Genomic DNA, 24,236 nt, shown 5'->3' with positions numbered 1-24,236 from the left:
CCGCAGTGGAACCTACCGGACTCAACTATACAAGCTGAAGCGGGAATACAAAGCTCTTATTAGATTCACCATATGTCAAAGCCCATTTACTTTATGTCAGTCTGGCTGCTGGTTAATATGGTTAAACACAATAACCTCAGTTCACAAAGATATCATCCAGGATAAGTATCCTTATTTTCCCAAAAAAGTGACAGTTAATTTCAGCTGAGTCTAATGCATTTTAAAAATTACAGTCACATGGCTGAAAATAATAGAGTGCCTTAGGCTGGGGTTTAAGACTTACTTAAATTTTTCCAGAAAATAACATACTCAGTCAAGGGGCTCCACTAGATATTACAAATCTGTGCAGCTTTGTAAAATCATCACACATGTTATAGTTTTGCCTGTAGGGCATTTAGGCTCCCTCAGAAGCCTGGCAAAAAACTCCTAGTTAGCAACCACAACATCACGCCTTGTTGCTAGGATATGAAAGCCATTTGTTTTCACTCCTCCAATGCAGGGAGTGAGCATACAACTGTGTTCATGTCCTAGGAACAAGTCAAGACATCAGGGGAGGTTTGCCATCTAGGAATTTTTCAGTCAGGGTATTGAGGGGACCCAAAAGGTCTACAGCCAAAACAATAAAATGAATGATCATTTTACAAAGCTGCATAGATTTTTTAGCTAATAGGGCCTCTTGACTGCATAAGCTATTTCCTGTAAAAGATTAATTTAGCTTTTAAAGCCCATATCAAGGCACAAGAATAATACTACCCTTGTAATGTGGCCTCCCTCTACAAGCATTTTTTGAGTGTGAGCTGATATGTAAGCAGCTGGTGACTAATCACCCATTCTGCCGTGACACTCAGATTTAGACGGCTTTCACACCAAGCCGCCCACAGAGTCGGCGGTAAAACGGCAATATTTTTAGCTGCGTTTTACCGTCGGATTTGCAGCGCATTTCGGCCGCTAGCGGGGCGCTTTTACCTCCCACTAGAAAGGGTTAAAACATCCACAATACGCCGCAATAGTGGCGTTTTGCCAGCGGTAATGCAGCACTGCCCCATTGATTTCCTTCACCGCTCCAAAGAAGCTGCTGGCAGGACTTTTCCTGATGTCCTGCCAGCGCACGGATCCAGTGTGAAAGTCTTCGGGCTTTCACACTGGAGTGAATGGAGCAGCAGTTTGAGGGCGGATTGCAGGCACTATTTCTATTGCTATAGCGCCTGCAAAACGCCCTCAGTGTGAAAGTGGTCTTAGTGGGGTATATAGAGCTGGGACAGAAACTACATGAAAGGTAAATAGTACAGAGGTTATGTCGATATTCTACCTGTACTAATAGAGATTATCTTTGGAGTTGCCGCCACATTCCAGGTGTAACTACAGTTCCCAGTACATTTTGATGGAATTCCATTGATGTAGACTTCAACCTGTAGAATGATGAGATGTGATCTGTTATAAGTGGAGAGAAGTCACCATAAAATGTAAATGCATGTTAGAGCCCTACCACCCAATTTAGCCAATGAAATGTCAGATTCTATTTTCAATTGTCTGATCTCGTACAAACTTGGACATACATGCTTATCCTTTTGCTCCCCATATACAGGACAGCGGTTTAAATTGCACAAATGTACTGACATATTCACTTATATATATGTAGCAATATCTATTACAACCGTAAAGTACAGTGATCCTCCGGTATTTCCATGTATTGCATGTCCCTCTAGTGCTCAGTGTTATCAAGTGGCATCATATTTGTGAGCCTAACAAAAGGGATTGTGGGATGAGTAGTCCCGCAGACTGATAATGGCTTTGCATGTTTATGCGCCTTGACTACATATCCCAGGGATCTTCACTACCATGATAGAGATTGCTGGAAGTAGCTATAAAAGAAGCAAAAGCCTGCACGGAGCTCTCTTCCTGTTGGACCTAGCGTCCTAGTCCTACCACGTGGTGTACCACATTCCAGCCCAGATGAGAGGGGCCTAGCTCTGTTGCTGTTCATCTGACATCCATCCAGCACCACTCCAGTTGCCTGCCAACCAGTATACTGAGCTTCACATCGGGAGTTTGATATGGCAGATCCGCTGCATGAGTGTCACTACATGGAATACTGCCCGGAAGACATCTAATCGGCTTGGTCATTGGTGAGAGGGCAATCGCCCAACCTTTACAAACCTTTTATCATGATTCCACTGGGACACTTTGCACAGACATCTCTACCTTAGGAATACTTTACTGGACTTACCTTGAACACTGTGCATAGACACCTTTCGTTTCCCCTTTACAAGGAACCTATTGCTTCTTACTACACCTTACTGGATTACAGTTAATGAGCTCCTACATGCTAGTGAAGACCATCAGATCTGCAACAGGGGCATTACTGTCATTACCTTTTCTTTCAATCTGTTCTAGTAAACATTATCAGAACATAAATACACAGAGTTGTCTGATTTATTACTTTAAGGTGTGTAAGGATGTCGGAACCCAGAGTGTCAGGTGGGTTGGAATGGTCACCAGATCATGGCAGTGCAGATGATCAGGTAATTCCAAGCAGTCCCTTAGGGGACTTAGGGGACTGCTTGACTAAAAATCGATGGCTCTTTATGGGCGATTTATTTCAATTTAGTGTCCTGTAGGGAAATTAAATTAGAACATCAGAGCTGCAAGCCAAGAGCATCTACCACTAGACCTTAAACCACCCCTCTGTTTTTCATAGGGTTATTATCTTGATAGCAAGACCATCAAAGGTCTAGGCTGTTACTTTTTCCATGTGTGGAGTGAAATCTCTGTCTGAGCTTAACTATATCCTATCAGACATTGAACAGAAGGGTAGGAACATAGATTCAAAGATCATACCTATTAGTCTTTAAGACCTTTCTGTGAACTTTTTTTAAAACCCATTACATTTTCCAAACCTTAGCTTAGGTGCAAGACTATTTAACCTCTTCCCGACTGGCGCACGATGATGTACGTCGGCAGAATGGCACGGACAGGCAAATTGGCGTACAGGTATGTCCATTTAAAATTGCAGCTGCGCCATCGCGTGCGCACCGCCAGTGGCACGCGCGTGTGCCAGTTGGGACCCCCATGAGTCCGAGTGACACTGATCTCTGCTCCCTGTGATTGGAGCAGAGATCAGTGTTCACTAACACACAGCCATGCCCCCCAGAGTTAGTAACACACCCCTAGGACACAGTTAACCCCTACACTGCCACCCCCCTTGTTAACCCCTTCACTGTCAGTGTCATTTACTCAGGAATCGGTGCATTTGTATAGCACCGATTGCTGTATAAATGACAATGGTCCCAAAATGTGTCAAAAATGTCTGATGTGTCCGCCACAATAAACATTGCTGATCGCTGCCATTACTAGTATAAAAAAAAATAATAAAAATGCCATAAAACTATCCCCTATTTTGTAAACGCTATCAATTTTGCGCAAACCAATACAAATATGTAGAAGAATGAGTATTGGCCTAAACTGAGGGAAAAAAATGTTTTTATATATATTTTTGGGGTATATTTATTATAGCAAAAAGTAAAAAATAATGTGTTTTTTTTTTCAAAATTTTCGCTCTTTTTTTGTTTATAGCGCAAAAAATAAAAACCACAGGGGCGATCAAATACCACCAAAAGAAAGTTTCTGGGGAAAAAAGGAAGCCAATTTTGTTTGGGAGCCACGTCGCACAGCCGTGCAATTGTCAATTAAAGTGGCGCAGTGCCGAATCGCAAAAAGTGGTCTGGTCTTAAGCCAGCAAAATGGTCCGGTCTGAAAGTGGTTAAAGTATATGTGGAAGGAGTAAGTGGGGAGAAAGAAAGTCTCAACCAAATTTTCTGTCCAAACTTTTTAATCCTGAACTAGAAGAGACTATTATGCAATAATGGAATAATCTAAATGCAACTGCTGAGTGTATATCTAAATCCTTGTGACAAAGTATCTCTGTCCTTGCTATTATTTCACATGCAGAGTGCCAGATAGCTAGGTCTGTGCCACTGTAAGCATGATCACCAGAATTTTGGTAGGTGAACCTGTTTATTGCAATATTGTTTATATGCAGCTACTGCTATTCTAGTTAACCCTGTCCCTTCTTTTTGGGTTATATGGTTAGTTTTAGCTTAGGGCATAGGCTAAAGCCAGGTTAGGCTTCCATTGGCCACATTTGGGATCACAAGCTTAGAGGTCCAGTTGCATGTGAGATTGAAAACTATTAGGAAGGGACTAGAGCACAGAGTAGATAGACTGACTCTGAGTACCAGTGCCACATCACAGTTCCTGCTGTGAGAAGCTCCTGGTTGAACAACAGTTGGAGGATGACCCCATGACTGTTGATCTGTCTTCAGGACACAAATACAGATGCTGAATCCTCCTCAGGTTGCCCCTGCAACATTCATGTGGAGGTATCTCTATTAACCACTTCAGCTCCAGAAGGTTTACCCTCCTTCCTGACCAGACCACTGACAATTGCACTGTAGCCAAATAAAATGTATGTCCTTTTTCCCACAAATAGAGCTTTCTTTTGTTGGTATTTGATCACCCCTGCAGTTTTTATTTTTTGCCCTATAAACAAAAAGAACTGACAATTTTGGAAAAAACTATTTTTTTTTACTTTCTGCTATAAAATATATCCAATAAAAAAAATGTAAAAAAAATCTAATTTTTTCATGTATTCTGCTACATACTTTTGGTAAAAAATTTCCAATAAGCATATATTGATTGGTTTGCGCAAAAGTTATAGCGCCTGCAAACTATGAGATATTTTTATATTGAATTTATATTTATTTGTCTTTTTTACTGGTAATGCCAGCAATCATCAACTTATAGCAGGACTGCAACATTACAGCAGACAAATTGGACACTAAGTGAACCTTTTGAATTTTTTTTGGAAACCAGTGACACTAATACAATGATCAGTGCTAACAAATATGCACTGTCACTGTACTAATGACACTGACAGGGAAGGGGTTAACATTAGGGGCGATCAAAGGGTTAAATGTGTTCCTAAGGAGTGCCTTCTAACTGTGTGGGGGGGTTCATTTACTGTGAGAAGGCAAAGATCTGTGTTCCTGCTTAGCAGAAACAGCATCTCTACCTTCCCTTCTCAAAGAATGGCGACCTGCCTTGTTTACATAGGCAGACCGCCATTCTGCTAATCTCTGGAATGATCGGAAAATCCCGGCAGGTTTTGGGTCCGCCGAACCTGCTTATATGCTCCTACTATGATCAATCACAGTGGGAGCAGGTCGCCGGCGGTGTACGTGTGTGCTCCAGACCCGGAAGTGTCAGCTCTGTGAGTGGCCATCTTGCCGCAGTATATCTAATGGGTTAATAACTGTATACTGTATATACCCAGATATATGTGCACGATTCCACCAGGTCTCCTATTGGACCCATTGCTGATAATACCTTTTTGTACAGTGGATGTACAGTATGTACAGTTACTAATCTGTCCTTTTCCAGGAAGGAAATCTCCTCCGTTCACAGAGGCCCTGTCCTGGGTGGAGGCACTGCCAAATTTACTATCAAACCCACTCTTACACATAGGGAAGATTCTGGTTCTTTTATTCACTCTATCCTTGGGATTCTTCTCATAACCCTCTCAAAAAAAGCTACAACTACACTGCATGCACACTGTATGGGCAGTATGAAATCGAAGAGACGCCACTGCTTCTGACTGATATTCTTAGAAGATACAGGATGAGATTTAGTGATGTCATTACTGTGCTGCTCACTGTTCTCTTTGCTGGAGGTTCTGGCATGAAGAAGGAAAACACTGCTCCTACCAAAATGGTCAGATCCACACAGAGACACAGTGAAAAAGAAGAATCGGCTATAGGATGATCAGTTTACAAGCAATACTGGTAACACTTTTTTTATCCTCTGCCTGCCTTAAGTGGGGTACACACTATAAGAAAATCGGGTGAACTTTCATCAGATTTGTCTCGATGTTTCACAGCAAATCATAACTGATGAAAGAAAAATTGGTATGACAATTCTTACGAATATTCTCGTACGACAAAGACTTTTTTTGTTGTTTATTGTTTCTGATCATGCGCAGTCTTTCTTTTCTGATTTTTCTTGTATGAAAGCAATACATATTAAACAAAAATTGTACGTTCTGTTCCCATATGAGAGTTTGTCCCTTCGGGAATTTTCAACCGAAAATTCTGAATTAGCTGTCGAAAGTTGTGTACACACTATACGAACATCGTACGAAAATTCTTTGGACAAAAATGTTAACCCGATTTTCTTATAGTGTGTACAAGCCTACTTTGGGCACAGCTTTCACAGTTCAGTTCCACTTTCCTCATTAAACTCAAGGAGCTAAGTAATATACAGTATACCCAAATTCAACAGAGGTTCCAGGTCCTACATCGTAAATAGTACATATAGAACTTGAAAAGGTTGCAGTAATGGACTTTTTAAGGCATATAGTGATTAGCACGAAAGAAGCTTATTACATAAAATCATAATTTTTATTGTGCATATATAAAAAGCATATATAGGACCATAGCCAATATTTTCATATGGAGTTCACAGATCCTTTTCCAGTTCGACATCTGCATTTTCACTCAAAGTGTTTCAGTTGTTTAAAGATCTTCATCAAGAGCACATGTGAATATCATCCATGTAATAGAACCCTATCTGGTAAAATCACAACTTTTTAACAATTTTCTGGAACAGAAGGGACATTATTTATCTGTGGTGTCCCTTGCATAAAGAAGAGGGATTGCCTCTTTCCTGATTTTATCATATGGTTCTATTATATGGATCCTGTTCAAATGTGTTCCTGATGAAGAATTTTAAACAATCGAAACGCGTTGAGATAACATGTGGATGTTGAAAAGAAACAAAATGAAAAAAGACCTGTGAACTCCATATGCAAATATTGGCTATGGTGCTATATATGCTTTAATAATATACGTATAATAAAATGTATGATTTTATGTAATAAGCCTCTTTTGTGTTAATCACTATATGCCTTATAAAGTCCATTGCTACAACTTTTTAAGCTCTATATGAGCTAAGTAACATAGGCCTAATAATATGTATTCTGTGTGTGGATGGCTGCAGCCTCAGGTCGGCTCCTACACAAACTGCTGGATTTCTGGGTGCTGTAGGATAAGAGATGTGGTTACAGCACTGAAGGGCTCTAGTTGTATCCCTGCTCTCTCCACGCCTATTCACCAAAAGCCTTGTTCTTGTTTCACAGAATGCAAAGCAGTCTAAAAAAGGAAAATGGATGAGTTGAAGTTGTTTGATATGCTCTCTCCCTCTCCATTCACAGAACAGCTTTAACTCAGTGTCCATTTTTACACTGTTTACATAGCGTCTCATGCAGCTTGCTGCAAGCAGTGATAAAATGTAACACAAGCACAGAGGAAACCAGCATTGGCCTTCAATAAAGGCTTTACAGCCTGTTGAAAGTGATGAATCAAGCAGAGGGCTTAAAGTACTTAAGTAAAATATTCTTTTTTACAATTCCACTTTGCGTGGTTAGTACTTCTGCCTGGCAGCACTAGGGAATTTGTTCAAAACCCAACCATGGCACTACCTGCTTGGAATTTGCAGGTTCTTCCTCTGTCTGCGTGGGTTTCCTCCTACACTTAAGACTTGCTGGTAATTGCCCCTTGTCTAAATTGGCTCTAGTGTGTGTATGTATGAATGTGAGCCAGGGACCTTATATTGTAAGCTCCTTGAGGGTGGGGACTGATGGGAATGTACAATATAAATATAAAAGTGCTCCGTAAATTGGCAGCGTTATATAAACACCTGTAATAAATAAAATGGTACATATTGTGGTTATACCTGCGGTGTTGCATGTGGTGTCCTCACAAGGTCTCCAAGCATATGCTGACGGAACAGGCCTCCGTCCACCACTTTTACAGAATACATTTTAGCGTTTAATCCGGTGACGGCTGAGTTGTTGATCTAACCAAGACACAGGATTCACATTAAGCGAAATAGAACTTAAAAAAAATGTTAGCCTTTCATTTATTTGAATCATTTTATATTTTAGATAATATTATAGTTTATGCAAACCCTAATGCCACGTACACACGATCGGACTTTCCGATGGGAAATGTTGAATGTGAGCTTGTTGGCAGTAAGTTTGACCGTGTGTATGCTCCATTGGATATTTGTTGTTGGACTTTCCGCCAACAAATGTTGGCTAACAGGTTCTCAAATTTTGCGCCAACAAATGTTTGTTGATGGACTTTCCGATCATGTGCACACAAGTCCGTCGCACAAAAGTCCAAAGTACAAACACGCATACTCAGAATCAAGAATGAGCTGGAAGCACACGGTCTTGTAAAATTAGCGTTCATAATGGAGATATCACATATGTCTTGTACGTCACTATGTTTGTAATTGTTGTCCAACATTTGTGTGACCGTGTGTATGCAAGAAAAGTTGGAGCCAATAACCTTTGGACAAAAATCTATGATTTTGTTGTCGGAAAGTCCGATCGTGTGTACGCGGCATTAGGCTTTGTTCGCATGCGCGGCTGGGGGGGTGTAAAACCAGGCAGTTGAGGCACAGTTTTAGTTCCCCCTTACTGCCTGCTCGAACAATTGCATGCTGTCAGGGCCATACTGTTGCTTGTGGCACGATGCTATGTTTTGAAAGCAAAATGAAACAGCATGTCCCATTCAGTGGGAAACGGTCTATGGGGTTGTGCCACAAACCGTGTACAGTTCTCACAACTATGTACTTGTGATGTGTCATTTACAGGGTTAAATCAATCAGATACGAGGTGACATATTGGTCACCTCGGATGGCGTTTCAGAGGGGTGGCATGGGTTGCAGTACATGTGAACGAGCCGTCAATCAATTTTTTGGTATGTCTGGTATCATGTCTAGATGTATAGAGAGTTTTCTTTGTGAATTTGTTGCAATGGTTCTTACCCGGAGATTTTGTTAGTAAAAGCACTTCCTGTTGCAGGCTAACAACGCTAAGCTCATTCCTCATAATTTGCGGCAGCAATATCAGTCTGCCATGCTAGAACCTTTAGTTGATTGTTGGGCTGCCTTTATGATAGACCTGATAGTCAACTGAAGGGGAACATACAGCAGGCTGATAACACTGCTGCCAATTGCAGGGCAGTGGCTTAGCACTGTCAGCCGGAAACAGGAAGTGCCGATAATGGCAGGATCTCATGGAAAAAAAAACCTTGTGAACCCTGAGTTTTCTTTGCTTAAAGCCTAAAGCAGGCCATACATTACACAATTTTATTTGTTTGAAGGAAAGAAAATTGTTTGATTCCCTCATCAACACAGTCAATGTGGATGGAGGATTCCCTCCTGCAGCGCTATTGAATTCTCCCGGCGGGGAGAATTTCTCACTGGAAGATTACAGCAGTGATCACAGCAACAAAAATTTGAAAAGCTGGTTAAACTGAAGTTGATGACAATCAGCCTGCCTATAGATGGATTGAAATGAGGCCAGTTCCTGCTGTACTGGACAAATTTTGATCCATCTATGGACGGCTCTAGTTTTGCAATGGCAAAAAAAATGGTAGATCCTATTTGTCATTATGTTTGGCACTATGCCTCACTGTATAATGTCTTCCTAAAACTTAAGCTTAGGTGAAATTAAAAAAAAAAATCAGCACTTGCAATGTCCATTGTGCTGATTTTTTCTAACATTTAGGCTCCATTCATACTTGTACAGCTCCAAAGTTGCGCCGACTTTTGAGTGTAACTTTGGTGCAACTTTGACATAACTGTGAAGCAACTTTGGATGGGTGCAACTTGGATACAACTTCGGCTTTGACCAGTGATAATAGACAACTGTTGTACAATTGTTGCATTGCATAACATTCAGGTACGACTTTCATGCAACCTTTGAGGGTTAACATTAAAGCCTATGGCCCACAAGCTGCATGAAAGTTGGACTAATTTAGTGTATGAACTACTTTGAAGTCATTGCAACTTCAAGTTGCACATACAGTAAAACCTTGGTTTGAGAGCGTTTTTCAAGACAAGCTACGTTTTTTCATACATTTTGACTTGCTATACAAGCGATGTCTTGATATACTGTACAAGTAGTGTAAAGTCACAACTGAGTATAAAAGAAAAGAGAGGCACCTCTAAGTGGGGCAATATGGTTACATTTAATGAAGGTACAACATTTAGCAGACTTGTGTACACACGCTCGGAAAATCCGACAACAGACATTTGTCCGTGGAAACTTTCAAAACCTGCTATCCAACATTTGTCCGTGGAAAATCCGACAACAATTGTCCAATGGAGCATACACACAGTCGGATTTTCCGCCCAACAGCCTGTCATCACACATTTTCCGATTGTGTGTACAAGGCTTTAGTGTGTGTGTGCTGATTTTTATTTTTTTACCTAAATGTAAGCTTTAGTAAAAAGGTATACAGTGAGGCATAATGTTAAACATAATGACAAATAGATTTTTTTGCCATTACTCAAGAGATGTGCTGTACTTCCAGTAGATTTTCTAAAATATAAAATAAAAAAATGGATTTTCAGACAGTGACACCTCAATTTTGGCCTCATTCAGGGAGGAAGAGAAACAAGCTCCAGCAGAGAAAATGTGTAATAGAAAATGCAAAGAGATATGAAGAAGATAGCTGGTACTGACGACCAGATGTAACTGCCCTTTACATACCAAGATTCTTACCTGTATAGGAGGCTGATAGCCTGTAGTAGTCAGAAAGTTTATCTGATAGGAGTATCCTCTGCAGTCTCCATATCTTGCTGAAACAGTAACCTGACCATTTCCTGGAATAGCTTCTAGGGCAGACTTTAGATCACTCGGTTCTATGTCTACAGGAAGACCTACAATGCAACCAAATGTGTGTAAAATGTCCATCTGCCAACATGATAAGTAAACAAAAATGGCAACCATCCCAATTTCTAACTTGCTTTGAGCAAGGTGCACATGAAAGGGCTTTGTGCAGCAAAAAAAAAAAAGACACAAATGTATTTCCCAGCTAGCCTGCAAAATTAAAATAAATAAACTGTGTAACAATTTGCATAAAAAAATTGCATTTAAACCCCTGGTTTTTAAGGTAAACTGTTATGCTGCGTACACACGATCAGACTATCCAGCTGACTTAGTCCGGTGCACTATCTGCCAGACTTTCCAGTAGAGGTCCACCGGACTTTCCGAACGAGCGGACTTGCCCACACATGAACGGAATTTTTCGGCAGACTAGGTCCGGTGGACAATCCGCAGGACTTTTGGCGGAGGTCCGACGGACTTTCCAAATGAACGGACTAGCCCACACATGGACTAAAGTCCGTTCATTTTGAACGTGACTTCAGGTACGATGGGACTAGCGAAGGAAGTCAATGTCGCTGCTTCCATCAGCGAGATTGACACCTTGCGAGCCCCATCGCCTGGTATGGGTTTTAAGGTAACCCCTATGCTGAAAAACGGTGTGGGGGTCCCCCCAAGGTCCATACCAGACCCTTATTCCAGCACGCGGCCCGGCCGGTCAGGAAAGGGGGTGGGGACGAGCGAGTCCGCTGGACTAAGTCCGCTGGATAGTCCAATCGTGTGTACACGGCATTAGACAGGACAACTGGGTTTGTTGCAGGCTGGCTGGAAAGTGAGCTGGGAATTTTTCTTTGTCGTTTTTTGACGTGTTTAGCTGTTTGCCTAGAGCTCAACTTAAAGGATGAACAAACATGATGTTTTATAGTGTAAGATTGCAGTTTCAGAAACCCCGATTTATTCTTTTTCTATAATAATGAAGACAAGCAAAATTTGCAGTACCTGTAATTTCCTTCCCCTGACCCACAATACCGAATGTGCCTCCAACAGGTGGAGAAGCTGTTTGAGTTCTGTTGATTCTTATTGATGTGCCTTCAGTCCAGCTCGATGCTTGATAGATGGCTGAATCGGCGCTGTTCTGAATACCCTATTATTATGTGAGATTGAAGAACAGAGACAAATCGTTATTCTATTTCTGTTTGTTTTTTACTTTTATAGACAGACCGTCTTTTGATACTAAATACATATCCAAATGAATGGCTGATTATATATTTGTTAAACCTTAGTGGGTTATATATTAAAGATAATATCAAAGTGAAAAGATAATCTGAAAATCTCTTATAGGAGAAGTACAGGCAAAGTTCATTTGGCTGTACTTCTCCTGTGGATCACTGGAGTGCAGTTAGTTCTTCACTCCTGTGACCCGTTTTCAGCCGACAGAGGGCTGAGGCTGATGTCACAGACACAGTCTTGGCTGGAGAAAGATATATATGGTTGGGATCCACCCAGGAGTCTGGATCGGCACCTGGCTCAGCTATTCAGTGAGCCGCTGATAGCCTGAGCCAGCCGCTCCCGCTCCCCCGCCCCCTCCCCAGCCCAGCACTCCAACGAGCGTGGGGGGGTGCAGAGCAGACAGCGGTGATTGACAATCATGACTCTCTGCTCAGAGTGGTAGGTAGAACTAAGTGATCAGCAGTGTTTGATCACTCAGTTCTCAACCTTAGAGACAGCGGGGGACAGACACAGGAACGGATCGATGCTGCATTCATCTAAGTAAGTATGATTTAAAAAAAAAAACCATACCGATACTTCTCTTTTAACTCATCTAAAACTGAACTAGGATTAGCTGCTGTGTATCTTATTGGAATGATAGGGAAAGGGTGACAATCTTCATTGCTATCTGTATTCCTCCTGTCACAGGACAAAGTGAAGTGACTTTAAAAATGTTTACAGTCCACTAAAACAGCAGCAAATATCTTGATTGCAAATACTAAAAAATAATTTGATGACTTTATCAAGTGAGCTTTAAGCTATAGCTTATTAAGAGTTAAAAATGCAGGATTAAACAGCCCTTCAAATTCCTCTTGCACAAAAATTCAAGCCCTGTTTAACCACTTAAGGACCGCCCCACGTACATATACTGTGGCAGGGCGGCACAAAATCATGTACCTGTATGTGATTTCTTCTTCCTGGTGATTGGACACAGCTGGAGCCAATCAGCATATTAGGTGGACCCGATGTCTGCAGGGAACCCGGCGATCGTTCAGAGAGAGGCAGAGCGGTGACCTGCCTATGTAAACAAGGCAGACCACCGTTCTGCCAGAGGGGAAAATGGAGGTCTTCCGTTTCTGCTAAGCAGAAACACAGATCTCTGTTTTCCTTTGGTCAAAGCACCCCCCCCCCCCCCACAGTCATAAAGCACCCCCTAGGGACACATTTAACCCTTTGATTGCCCATGATGTTAACCTCTTCCCTGCCAGTGTCATTTATGCAGTGGCAGTGCATTTTTTTAGCACTGATCACTGTACTGGTGTCGCTTGTCCCCACAAAGTGTCACTTAGTGTCCGATTTGTCCACCGCAATGTCACAGTCCCGCTAAAAATCACTTATCGCCGCCATTACTAGTAAAAGATATAAAAAGAAAAAGTTCCTAAATCTATCCCATAGTTTGTAGACGCTCTAACTTTTGCGCAAACCAATAAATATACACTTATTGGGAAATAGAGTGTCATGGTTATGCAGTGATCTTCCTGTTTACTTACCTCCCCTCATGTGTTCAGACTAAGAGGCCAGCCACTTCCACCTGGTGGTTTTTATAACCTCTCCTCTATGCATGGCTCCACCCCAGGCCCTATCAGGGAACCTTATATTAACCTGTGCACTGCATGCCAAGAGTGCTGATCAACCATTGTGTATTCCTTTGTGTGTTCAGCTTCCTGTTACCTGCCGTGTGCGCTTCTGTTGTTCCGTTACCGACTTTGGCGTGTCTTTAACTATCCCTGTTTGCCTGTGATCCTGACCTTTTGGCGCATCCCTGACTATTCCTGTCTCCTTGTGGCCCCGACCTTGGCTTTGTCCCTCACCATCCCTATCCTCCTGTTGCCTACTGTGGGTGTGAGCTGGGGGACCCTGGGGGTCGCGACCTGGAGCCAGTTGCAGCCAAGTCCATCCTCACCACTCGAGGCTCTGGTGAACACCTGCTGGCTCTTAGACTCCGCGCCCCAGGGAATCTTATGCTCTAACCCCGGTGGGACCTGTCTCCCATCTGCAGCAGTCAGCCATAGGGTCCACAACCTTGCGGTGCACTCCTGATCCCTACGGTGTGCATCTGTCACCTCGCCTCAAGGTGACCTGACATAGAGATTGAGATTTTTTACATATTTTTATTGGATATGTTATATAGCAGAAAGTAAAATATATTGTGTTTTTTTTTCACAATTGTCGGTCTTTTTTTGTTTATAGAGCAAAAAATTTGTTAGGAAAAAAGAACATCAATTTATTTTGTGTACAGCATCCACAGAAGTGCACAATTGTCACTTAAAGTAACACAGTGCTGTATTGCAAAAAATGGCCTGGTCAGGAAGGAGGTAAAACCTTCCAAGGTAGTTAATTGGGATTCATGTATGACCCCTGAGACTTGTTAGCTGTCATCTCTTGATCAACTATTTTTATTGTGACAAATAAAAATGTATATTTGGATGGATTTCTATGACATCCTTTTATAGACTCCTCCAGGAACCTCGTTGGGGCTCCTGTGAGCAATACAGAGCTGCCCCTAGAGCAGTCATGTGAATTATTTGGCAAAGATAAAAGTGGTGCTCAACCCTAGTTCTAGTTAAGTATCACTATTCCTATAGTTGATAAACCCTACAATAGTGCTTCCTAATGCATGAAATAAATTGACAAAAAATCACTGTATGGAAGCCCTGCTAATGAACTACCATAAATGGTCACGGGTACACTTATAAAACCGACATCTCTGGAAAGTTGCAAAGATCTAATGCTTTTTTATTCATTAAAAAATACGTAAATGAACTCACAAACTTGGTGGAGTGAGCATATAATGTGGTATACTACCAGTTGATGTGAGCACAGATCCTCTCTGAGACTCTGAAGTGCTGGGGAAGCCTGGCCAGCTGTATGGAAAGCATGCTGCAGCTCTGGGATAGCTCTGTTGATTCTATCCCCAAGGAGGAAAAGCCACTGCTGTCAGTACCTACAGGCTTCCAGACCTAGATGATGTCACAAGCTGTGGCTCGTGAGATATCAGTGTGGAGAGATTCATGTTTCTGGGGGAATTCCCCTTTCAGTGCAAACAAATGGCCACTGACCCCACCTATAACTGGCCTTCGCAGCAAGAAGTACATGGAAGAGCAATACATGTAAAACAAAACCAAAAGAATTTCCCAGCTCAACTCACCATCTAGTCTGCTACCAACCGAATTATCCTAATGCCTTGTACACACGGTCGGACATTCCGACCACACAATCCGTCTGATTTTTTCTGACAGATTTTGTCCGAAACTGGTGTTGCATACACACGGTCGGACAAAGTTGTCGGAGAATCCGATCGTTCGGAACGTGATGACGTTCGTTCGTTACGATGGGACTACGTTGAGGCTAGTAGCCAATAGCTTTGGTCTCGTAATTTGATCTGAGCATGCGTGGCACTTTCTCCGATCGGAATTGTCTATAAACAATCGGAAAAAGTCAGATTGGATTTAGTTGTCAGAAAATGAGCCCACACACGATCGGATTTTCCGACAATATAATCCGATCGGACCTTTTCCGTCTGAATTTCCAACCGCGTGTACATCACAGTTTCCTGAGTCTCTTGAGACTGAAAACACATTTCTATCCACATCGGCATCTCAGCACCCCCATCTAGGTCGTGTGTAGACACTGACAGCAGGGGGGATTTTCCTCCTTGGGCACAGAGTCAGCAGAGCTATTACAAAGCTACAGTGTGCTTACCAGCCTGGCATGTCTTCCCCGGCACTCCTGAGCCTCGGAACAGACCTGTGGTCACATCAGCTGCCAGCATTCCACACTACATGCTCTCTCCTGTACCATGTTTGTAAATGTAGTTTACAAGACATGTTTTTTAATTAATAAATCGTTACATATACTTAATGCATAATTTATTTTATTTTAGCACTCCAGCACCCAAATTCTGGAGAAAAACAATAGAACCCTGAGAAGGATTTTTTACCATCTTCACTCTTTCCAAAACTATAAAAAAGTTTTGGCTAAATTTTTATTTTAATTTGTTGATTGCTCGAACAGTGGTTCTCAACCGCCCACAAATCATGTTTTGAAATTTCCCTTAGATAAAACAACTGTCAAATACCAAGCCATTGACATTGATTTAAAAAAATAAAAATAACTCTGCAAGGTGAAGAAAAGTATGACCTATTGAGGATTGACCTATTGAGGATAATTCAGGACTGGGGTATGGATCCACTGCTCTGGGTGACCCATAACAGTGTTTACAAGCTCTTGTGATCCTCTGGTGGGTTGCCTGCCCAAAACCACTTTTAAATGAGACATCATAGTTTACTGCAGTCCACACAGAATCTGCATTAGACCCAGGGCCGTCTTTAATATTGAGTGGACCCTGGGCAAAAATGTTCTTGGGCCCCCCCCCCCATTCAATTTCACTCTCCACCTGCTCTTAGACATACAATAAATAGCAGCTAGACTTAAAATCAGTTTATAATATCAGATCAGGGAGCAGTTGTGATTGGTTGCTAGCGGTTACAGCATATAATTACTGCTTAGTGACTGGTTGCTAGAGGTTACAGCACACATTTTGGCTCATTGATTAGTTGCTAGAGGTTACAGCAAATGATTTCTTCTTGTTAATTGGTTGCTAGAGATTACTGTACAATATTACTGCTCACTGATTGGTTGCTAGAGGTTACAGCACATCATCTCCTCAATGCAGGGGTGCATGATATACATATGCCGCCTTTATTTACATATCAATGCTGCCAGCGACAGCTATTTACTTATGAATGTCACCATTATTTACATATGAATGCTGGTTATGTACACAACAATAAGGCAGAACTGGGCAGTATTAGTACCAGCACTTCACACTGAGATATTAGGACACAGCACAGGACTAAAACTTCAAAGGACAAGGGAATTTAAACTGGGATAGTTGGCAAGTATGAGGCAGCTGCTTTGGGCCCCACAACAATGACAGGGCCCAGGGCAGCTGCCCCTTTTGCCCTGCCTTTAAAATGGCCCTGATTAGACCCTACAAAGTCACTTTGGTCATAGTCAGACTCACATAAAAACATAGTAATGTGAGGTGCTAAGTAAACCACCTGGTTTATGGATTTATAATTTATAAATATTTTATTTATAATAATTATAAATTATAAAATTATATAAATTAGATATTATATATAATAAAATTATATAAACTATATATTATATATAATAAAATTATATAAATGATAAAATATAAGATCATTTATGGATTATCCCTATCTCTAAAAATACCTATATGTTTTTGTTTAATTTCTTATAAACAGGACTTCTCTCATTTACTTACCTCAGCAAATCCTACAGCAATAAGCGGAAAATTATACCCGCAGTTGTATGGTGTTAGGGTGATGGTATGCTGGGTTACAGATGTACTAAATGTGCTGGTCACAGCAATGCTACTGATCACAACCCCAATCATTGATAAGGCTGGTCTTCTCCTGGAAACTGTGTCACATACAGGAGATAAAAAGATAAACAGCAATGTTATAGTATAAGAGTAAGTTTAAAGAAACTTGTCATAAAAACAACCTAGGCACTTCCTGACTATCCCTGAAGAATTGAAATATCGCCTGCATCAGTTCTATTTTATACATATTGCATGCTAAGCAGCAAAGCCCTCTTTCCCAAGCTGCTGCTGCCATTGCAAAAGTAGGTTTGAACTTGATGCAAAAGAAGTAAATGAACTGTCATGGCCACCAACAGAAGGCTATATTGCAAGTTTATACAATTGCCCATTATCTACGCCAGCTTTTTCAAACAGGGTGCCCAGGCACACTGGGGTGCCTTGAGGTTTCTTCAGGGGTGCCTTGGCAAAATGCCTAAAAATTGCCCCAAAAATCATATACAAGCCAGCAGGTGGATCAAGCCTGGCTTTCAATGCACTGTTACAACCTTCTAGCTGAGAGCATCCTAACAACCAATGACATAATCAGTTGATAAGGAGGATGGCTGCACAGCATCCTTATTTAGTTCTCCCCTGCCCTCTCCATCAGCACAGTCACATTAGCTGATTGATGGAGAGAAATTGAGGGAGAAGAGAAACATTAGCATACAAGTCAGCACCAGTGTGCAAAAGTGTATTTGATGTGGAAGAATAAATCACCTCTAACGCTGGGTGTCCTATGTGTGTGGATGTTGATGCATTATAGAAACTATTAGAATAGCTTTTTACATTTTAGAATGGGGTGCATTGAGGTTGTCCATAATTTTAGAGGAAGGCTTGTGACTTGCTTCAGCACAATTCAGGCTAATGCCATTCCCTCTTACATATTCGAGGAATATATATAGAGGATGCTTAGTTCAGTGGTAATATATTTCACAGTTGAGCTTACAGTTTGCTAAGGCTGTGCATGGAGGCTAATGTCCATATTTTACAGGACATCAAGAAAGCCCCAGTGTGAGACTTAAACTTGCTGCCTACCAACCAAAAAAAAGAAAATTTTTGGTGGAGTTGCCCAAGTAAGAACAAATAAAATATGTTGATTTGTTTACACTAATTGTGGCTTTATTGCATTTTCCATCAGAAATGATAAAACTTTACTCTGAGAGCACCTAATCTACAATTGAAAAATGGAAGGGATTTACCTGGGACATCACTTGTTGTCACCGCTTGTCCGATGTACAAGACATCAACATAGAAATCTTGGTTTGCTGTTATGCGGACAGTAAGCAGGTTGAAGTTTTTTCCAGAGTACTTTGATTTTACAAGGTCCAACATGTCGATGCACGTGTATGTCCAGCTGCAAAAGAGGACACTTTCATCACATTTCCAAAGGAACAAAGTCAAATCATTTAAATAAGAGAATGTATGTGGGTATTTATATGTAAGCAGGGAACAAGCCCTGCGGGAACTCATGGGAACGGAGTTCCTGCACTTTTTCTATAACAGGAACTCTGTTCCCGTTAGCAGCCATGTCCTGCATATGCCTGAGTAACTGGTTGCAAGGCTGAGCAGTGCCTCCGAGAGAGAGCAGCCAGCCACAGACACTAAATCAGACAGAGCCACACTTACTGCTAGTAAGGATCCAGCCTGTGGCCACTGCCCAGTCAGTGCCAGACAGTCCCAGGGCTGCCGCCGACTACTCCCGCAGTAGCACATTGCCAGCAGTGTAGCCCAACTCTGAGCTGCCAGACTTTTCCAGTTCAACTTCTCCTCTCCTGAGCTGAGCCTCCGAGTCCTCCCGCCCGCGAGGTCCGCCACGAGTTTGCCGCCCGCCAGAGCCATTGACAAACTTCCAGGTTAGTGTGTTACACACACTTTGTTAGTTACAGTGAGCATGCTCCCCCTCTATTCTGCTGCTGTCCCCCACTCCCCCTCCATTCTGCTGCTGTGTCCCCCACTCCCCCCGTTCTGCTGCTGTCCCCCACTCCTCCTCCATTCTGCTGCTGTCCCCCACTCCTCCTCCATTCTGCTGCTGTCCCCCACTCCCCCTCCATTCTACTGCTGTGTCCCCCACTCCCCCTCAGTTCTGCTGCTATGTCCCCCACTCCCCCTCCGTTCTTCTGCTGTCCCCCACTCCTCCTCCATTCTGCTGCTGTCCCCCACTCCCCCTCCGTTCTGCTGCTGCCCCCCACTCCTCCTCCATTCTGCTGCTGTCCCCCACTCCTACTCCATTCTGCTGCTGTCCCCCACTCCCCTTCCATTCTGCTGCTGTCCCCCTCCAGTTTTCCTCCGTGTCCCCCTCCGTTCTGCTGCTGTCCCCCTCCAGTTTTCCTCCGTGCCCCCCTATGTTCTACTGTCCCCCTCCGTTCTGCTGCTGTCCCCCTCCAGTTTTCCTCCATGTCCCCCTCCGTTCTGCTGTCCCCCTCCCTTCTTGTGATGATTATTCTGTTAGTTTAACAAGTTAACTTATTTTGTTTTTATAAACTGGCACTTTACAATAAAAGTTGCACTGTATTTTCTGTGAAATATATATGCATATGAGCGTATAATTTATTTTTTTTGGTGGGGGAGTGGATCTTGGGTGGGAGTTCCCACACTTTTTTCCCAGGACTTGACCCCTGTATGTAAGCAACCTGCTTATGCCATGCAAGGTGAAAGCAGATATTGAATTACAAAATATATGAGACATGACCAATACTATTAATGATTTAATAGATGCTCATGAAGAAAATAAAGCTGAAAAAGAGTGGCTTGAATTTAAAATCGCAGATTTAGAAGACCGCTCAAGGAAGAACAATCTCAAAATCAGGGGTATCCCTGAAAATATACAGCAGTCTGATCTTAAAAAATATGCCACTGACTTATTCTCCAACTTGCTGCCAGCTATACCAGCCTTAGAGCTCACAATTGATCGTATCCATCGGATTCCGAAACCGTCATTTCTCCCTCCACAGATACCACGTGATGTACTACTTAGAGTACACTTCTACCATGTTAAAGAACAAATCCTATATAAAGTGCGACATCTAGGACAACTTCCACAACCATATAATACAATCCAGATTTATGCTGACTTGTCTAAACATACTCTAGATATGAGAAGACAACTTTCATCGATTACAAAAGCTCTGCGTAATCATAAAATTGAATACCGTTGGAAACAACCATCTAAACTACTGATACAGAAGAACGACACCTACCATACAATCACTTCTGTGGAACAAGGCATTAAGTTACATCACGCATGGGGTATTATCCCCGAACCAACTCCACCTATCGGAGCTAAGAAGAATCTGGATAAACTTACGCCACAATGGCATTAGCTTTCATTGATTAGATCCGGTCAAAATACAATCCTATCTATAGGAAACTGATCTATCAGCTTGCCCGCCGTGCCGTGCGATACTAAATCTTTGGAACAGCTGACCTTTGAACTAATTCCCCATTCTAATGTTGCAGTATACATTGAAATGTTTACCACTGCAAGTTAAGTTTAATGTTTGGTTATATTTTTGTTTGTGCTTTTACTTTTATTTTTTTCTTCACAGTATCCTATACACAACTCATAGCATTCAAAGGGACAGGTATGTTGTGAACCTACAAAATTTGAATCAAAACTTTTCAGTCACTAAATTTTTGGACATTCATAGTCATTTCAGACTACAGATTGTTCACATGGAAGTAGAATTTAAAGCTATTATCAGGCTAGTATGTACTTACTTTTTCCATCTTATTAATATCCTTTTATGAGTATAAAGTTAATATCTTTAAATACTAATCGTCTTAACCATCCAGCAAAAAGAGCGTCGGTGTGGCAAATGGCTAACACACAGCGATGTCAAATATTGTGTATACAAGAAACCCGTTTTAAAACAGGCGCTATTCCCACTTGCACCCATAAGAACTTTCCTCACATATTTACAGCATCAGGCCAACAGAAAAAAAGAGGAGTACTTATTGCCATACATCATTCAGTTAATTTTCAATTGCATGAATCTATTGTAGATACCAATGGACGATACCTCATATTAATATGTACCATTGATAATGCACTTACTACATTGGTAAATGTGTATGCGCCTAATAAAAGGCAATCCCATTTTCTGAATGGCCTGATGAGAAAAATAGGTAAATGCTGAAAAGGTGCCTTAATAATTTGTGGAGACTTCAACACAATACATGAACAAGAACTAGACACTTCTAATCCCAAAACCAGAACCAACTGTGCACTTAAATTTTTTTTGAATAAAAGCGATCTCTATGATGTATGGAGATGCCATCATCCTGGAGATCGTGAATACACATATCATTCCCTGGTACATAATACCTATACTCGTATCGATTATATTTTTACGGATAAGTGGTTATTGCAGCGGGTGAAGGAGTCTGACATTGCACCCATCACTTGGACTGATCATGCCCCAATTAGTATGACTATTCTACCTAAACACTCTCAAACGACCCATTTTCTATGGAGAACAAATGCATATCTTATCAAAATGCCTACCTATGCTACAGCTATACAAAACCAGATAACTGAATTCTTTAAATATAATGTGGGATCGGTGTCAGACTCCGCCACCCTATGGGGGGCTCATAAAGCATTTAGTAGGGGAATCCTAATGCAACTGAATGCTCAATTCAGGAAAAATAAAACGAAACTCATTGAGAAACTTACTGCTGACATTAAAACATTAGATTCCCAAAACCAATCTCACCCATCACAACAACTGAAAACTAAACTACAAATATTACGACAGGAACTCAGAACGACTTTATTGGATACATTTGAAAAACATACTAGAAAACTTAAAGCTAAATATTACCATACTAGCAACAAAGCAGGAAAAAACATGGCACTTCGGATCAAAGGCAGATATTCCAAATCAAAGATTCCATATCTATACCACCCTATTACTAGAGAAAAATTGCAAGACATAGCGAATGCATTTAGCTGTTATTATAGCTCCCTTTACAATCTTAAAGATGATTCTCAAACTCCCACAGCTACCCCAAAGATAATAAGTGATTTCTTAGATACTATTAGTCTCCCATCATTAACTACTGATCAAATCTCTGATCTTAACGTCCCATTTTCAGTGGAAGAAATTGCTAGAACTATAGACTCCCTGCCCAACAATAAATCTCCGGGCCCAGACGGAATCATAGGAGAATACTATAAATTACTTCGAGATATACTGGCTCCCCACTTATGCTCACTTTTTAACGAAGCGGCATCCAAATCAGAATTTCCGGCTGAGATGCTTCAGGCCTTGATCATAACACTGCCGAAACCAGGCAAAGATCCCAATGCTCCCCAAAATTTCAGACCGATTTCATTATTGAATATTGACATCAAAATATACGCCAAAGCAATAGCGAATCGACTGATGAACTACATACCTGACCTCATTCACAAAGATCAATTTGGCTTTACTAAAGGTCGACAATCTTCAGATGCAACAAGACGTCTGATTGATATTATACACTTCACTGAGAGACATCAAACGCCTTCTCTGCTCCTTTCTTTGGATGCAGAGAAGGCGTTTGATAGGGTCCATTGGGGCTATTTACAGTCAGTGCTTTTAAAATTCGGCTTTCATGGAAATATTTTATCGGCAATTTTTGCACTGTATAAGGGCCCCTCAGCGAGAGTATACACAAATGATATGATGTCTAGGCCCTTTGGCTTCTCAAATGGAACACGACAAGGTTGCCCCTTATCTCCTTTAATATTTAATTTAGCCATTGAACCTCTAGCAGAACGTATACGATCTGACACAAAACTATCTGGTATACAAATTGGGCAAATAGATAATAAAATAAGTCTGTTCGCAGATGACATAGTGCTTATAGTGTCTGATCCTATTTCATCTCTCCCGAATCTCCAAAATATACTAACGACATTTGGAGCAGCATCATATTATAAAATCAATGAAACTAAGTCCAATATTTTAGACCTAGGATTAGATAACACAACCAGGCAGTTATTGTCTAATAAATACCCCTACCACTGGAAAGACGAGGGGATTTCTTACTTAGGAATCACTCTCACTAACAAAACAAAACAGTTATTTAAAACAAACTTTTTACCATTTAAGAAACATTTTGAAACAGATCTGACAACACTTAGTAAATTCGAATTTACATGGGCTGGTCGCCTGGCAGCTTTCAAAATGATGACCTTACCAAAATTATTATATCAACTCAGGTCCCTTCCAATATGTATCCCTAAATACTACTTTAAATCCTTACAAAGCAGTTTGGGAAAATATCTATGGAATGGCAAAAAATCCCGTTGCGCATACCATATACTAATTAAACATCGAAATATAGGTGGTGCGACCGTACCTGATCTACAGGATTATTATGACACAACTCTTTTGACCCAATTGCAAGAATGGTTCTTGCCTACTCCTAAAACTTTATGGGGACAAATTGAGAAAGACATCACACGACAGCCTAATATGCAATTCTGGTTACTTAGTAGGAAAATTAAGTCCACAATTACAGCTCAATACCCACCAACGGTGAAAGCGACGCTACACTCTTGGCAGAGAATCATCACATACAAATGGGATAAAACTCCAATAACGGTGTTAAACCCTCCTCTAACAATTATACCAACATTAATTCCTGGCGTACAAATACACGACTGGAATTTGGGTCGGGATATCAAACTTGGTTCCTTCTTCCAACAGGGCTCATTAAAGTCTTTTTCTCAGTTAAGTAATGAATTACAGCTTCCGAATTCTGAGCGATCTACATATATTCAAATAGAAAAGTGTCTGCTACACAATCCACAACTCAGAGCTTCAATTCCGGTTAAAATATGGTCTTTCC

At 41.4% G+C, this 24,236-nt stretch overlaps 1 protein-coding gene across 1 annotated transcript in view; it reads right to left on the bottom strand.

Moving 5' to 3' along the window:
* Positions 1-24,236, bottom strand: part of LOC143997557 (fibrocystin-L-like) — a 247,462-nt gene that overhangs the window by 137,478 nt on the left and 85,748 nt on the right. The window contains exons 23-28 of the mRNA XM_077493224.1: positions 18,596-18,750; positions 17,298-17,455; positions 11,735-11,879; positions 10,634-10,791; positions 7,789-7,911; positions 1,310-1,409 (exon numbers count right to left, since the gene is read on the bottom strand). Of these exons, the coding sequence (XP_077349350.1) occupies positions 1,310-1,409; positions 7,789-7,911; positions 10,634-10,791; positions 11,735-11,879; positions 17,298-17,455; positions 18,596-18,750 (839 nt within the window). The remainder of the gene's footprint in view (positions 1-1,309; positions 1,410-7,788; positions 7,912-10,633; positions 10,792-11,734; positions 11,880-17,297; positions 17,456-18,595; positions 18,751-24,236) is intronic.

The sequence above is a fragment of the Lithobates pipiens genome, unplaced genomic scaffold (genome assembly GCF_037356315.1).
Source record: "Lithobates pipiens isolate NorthernLeopardFrog02 unplaced genomic scaffold, aLitPip1_a1.2 Scaffold_19, whole genome shotgun sequence".
NCBI lineage: Eukaryota > Metazoa > Chordata > Amphibia > Anura > Ranidae > Lithobates > Lithobates pipiens.
Note: the sequence above shows the minus strand (reverse complement) of the source record. Positions and strands in the feature narration are given on the sequence as shown.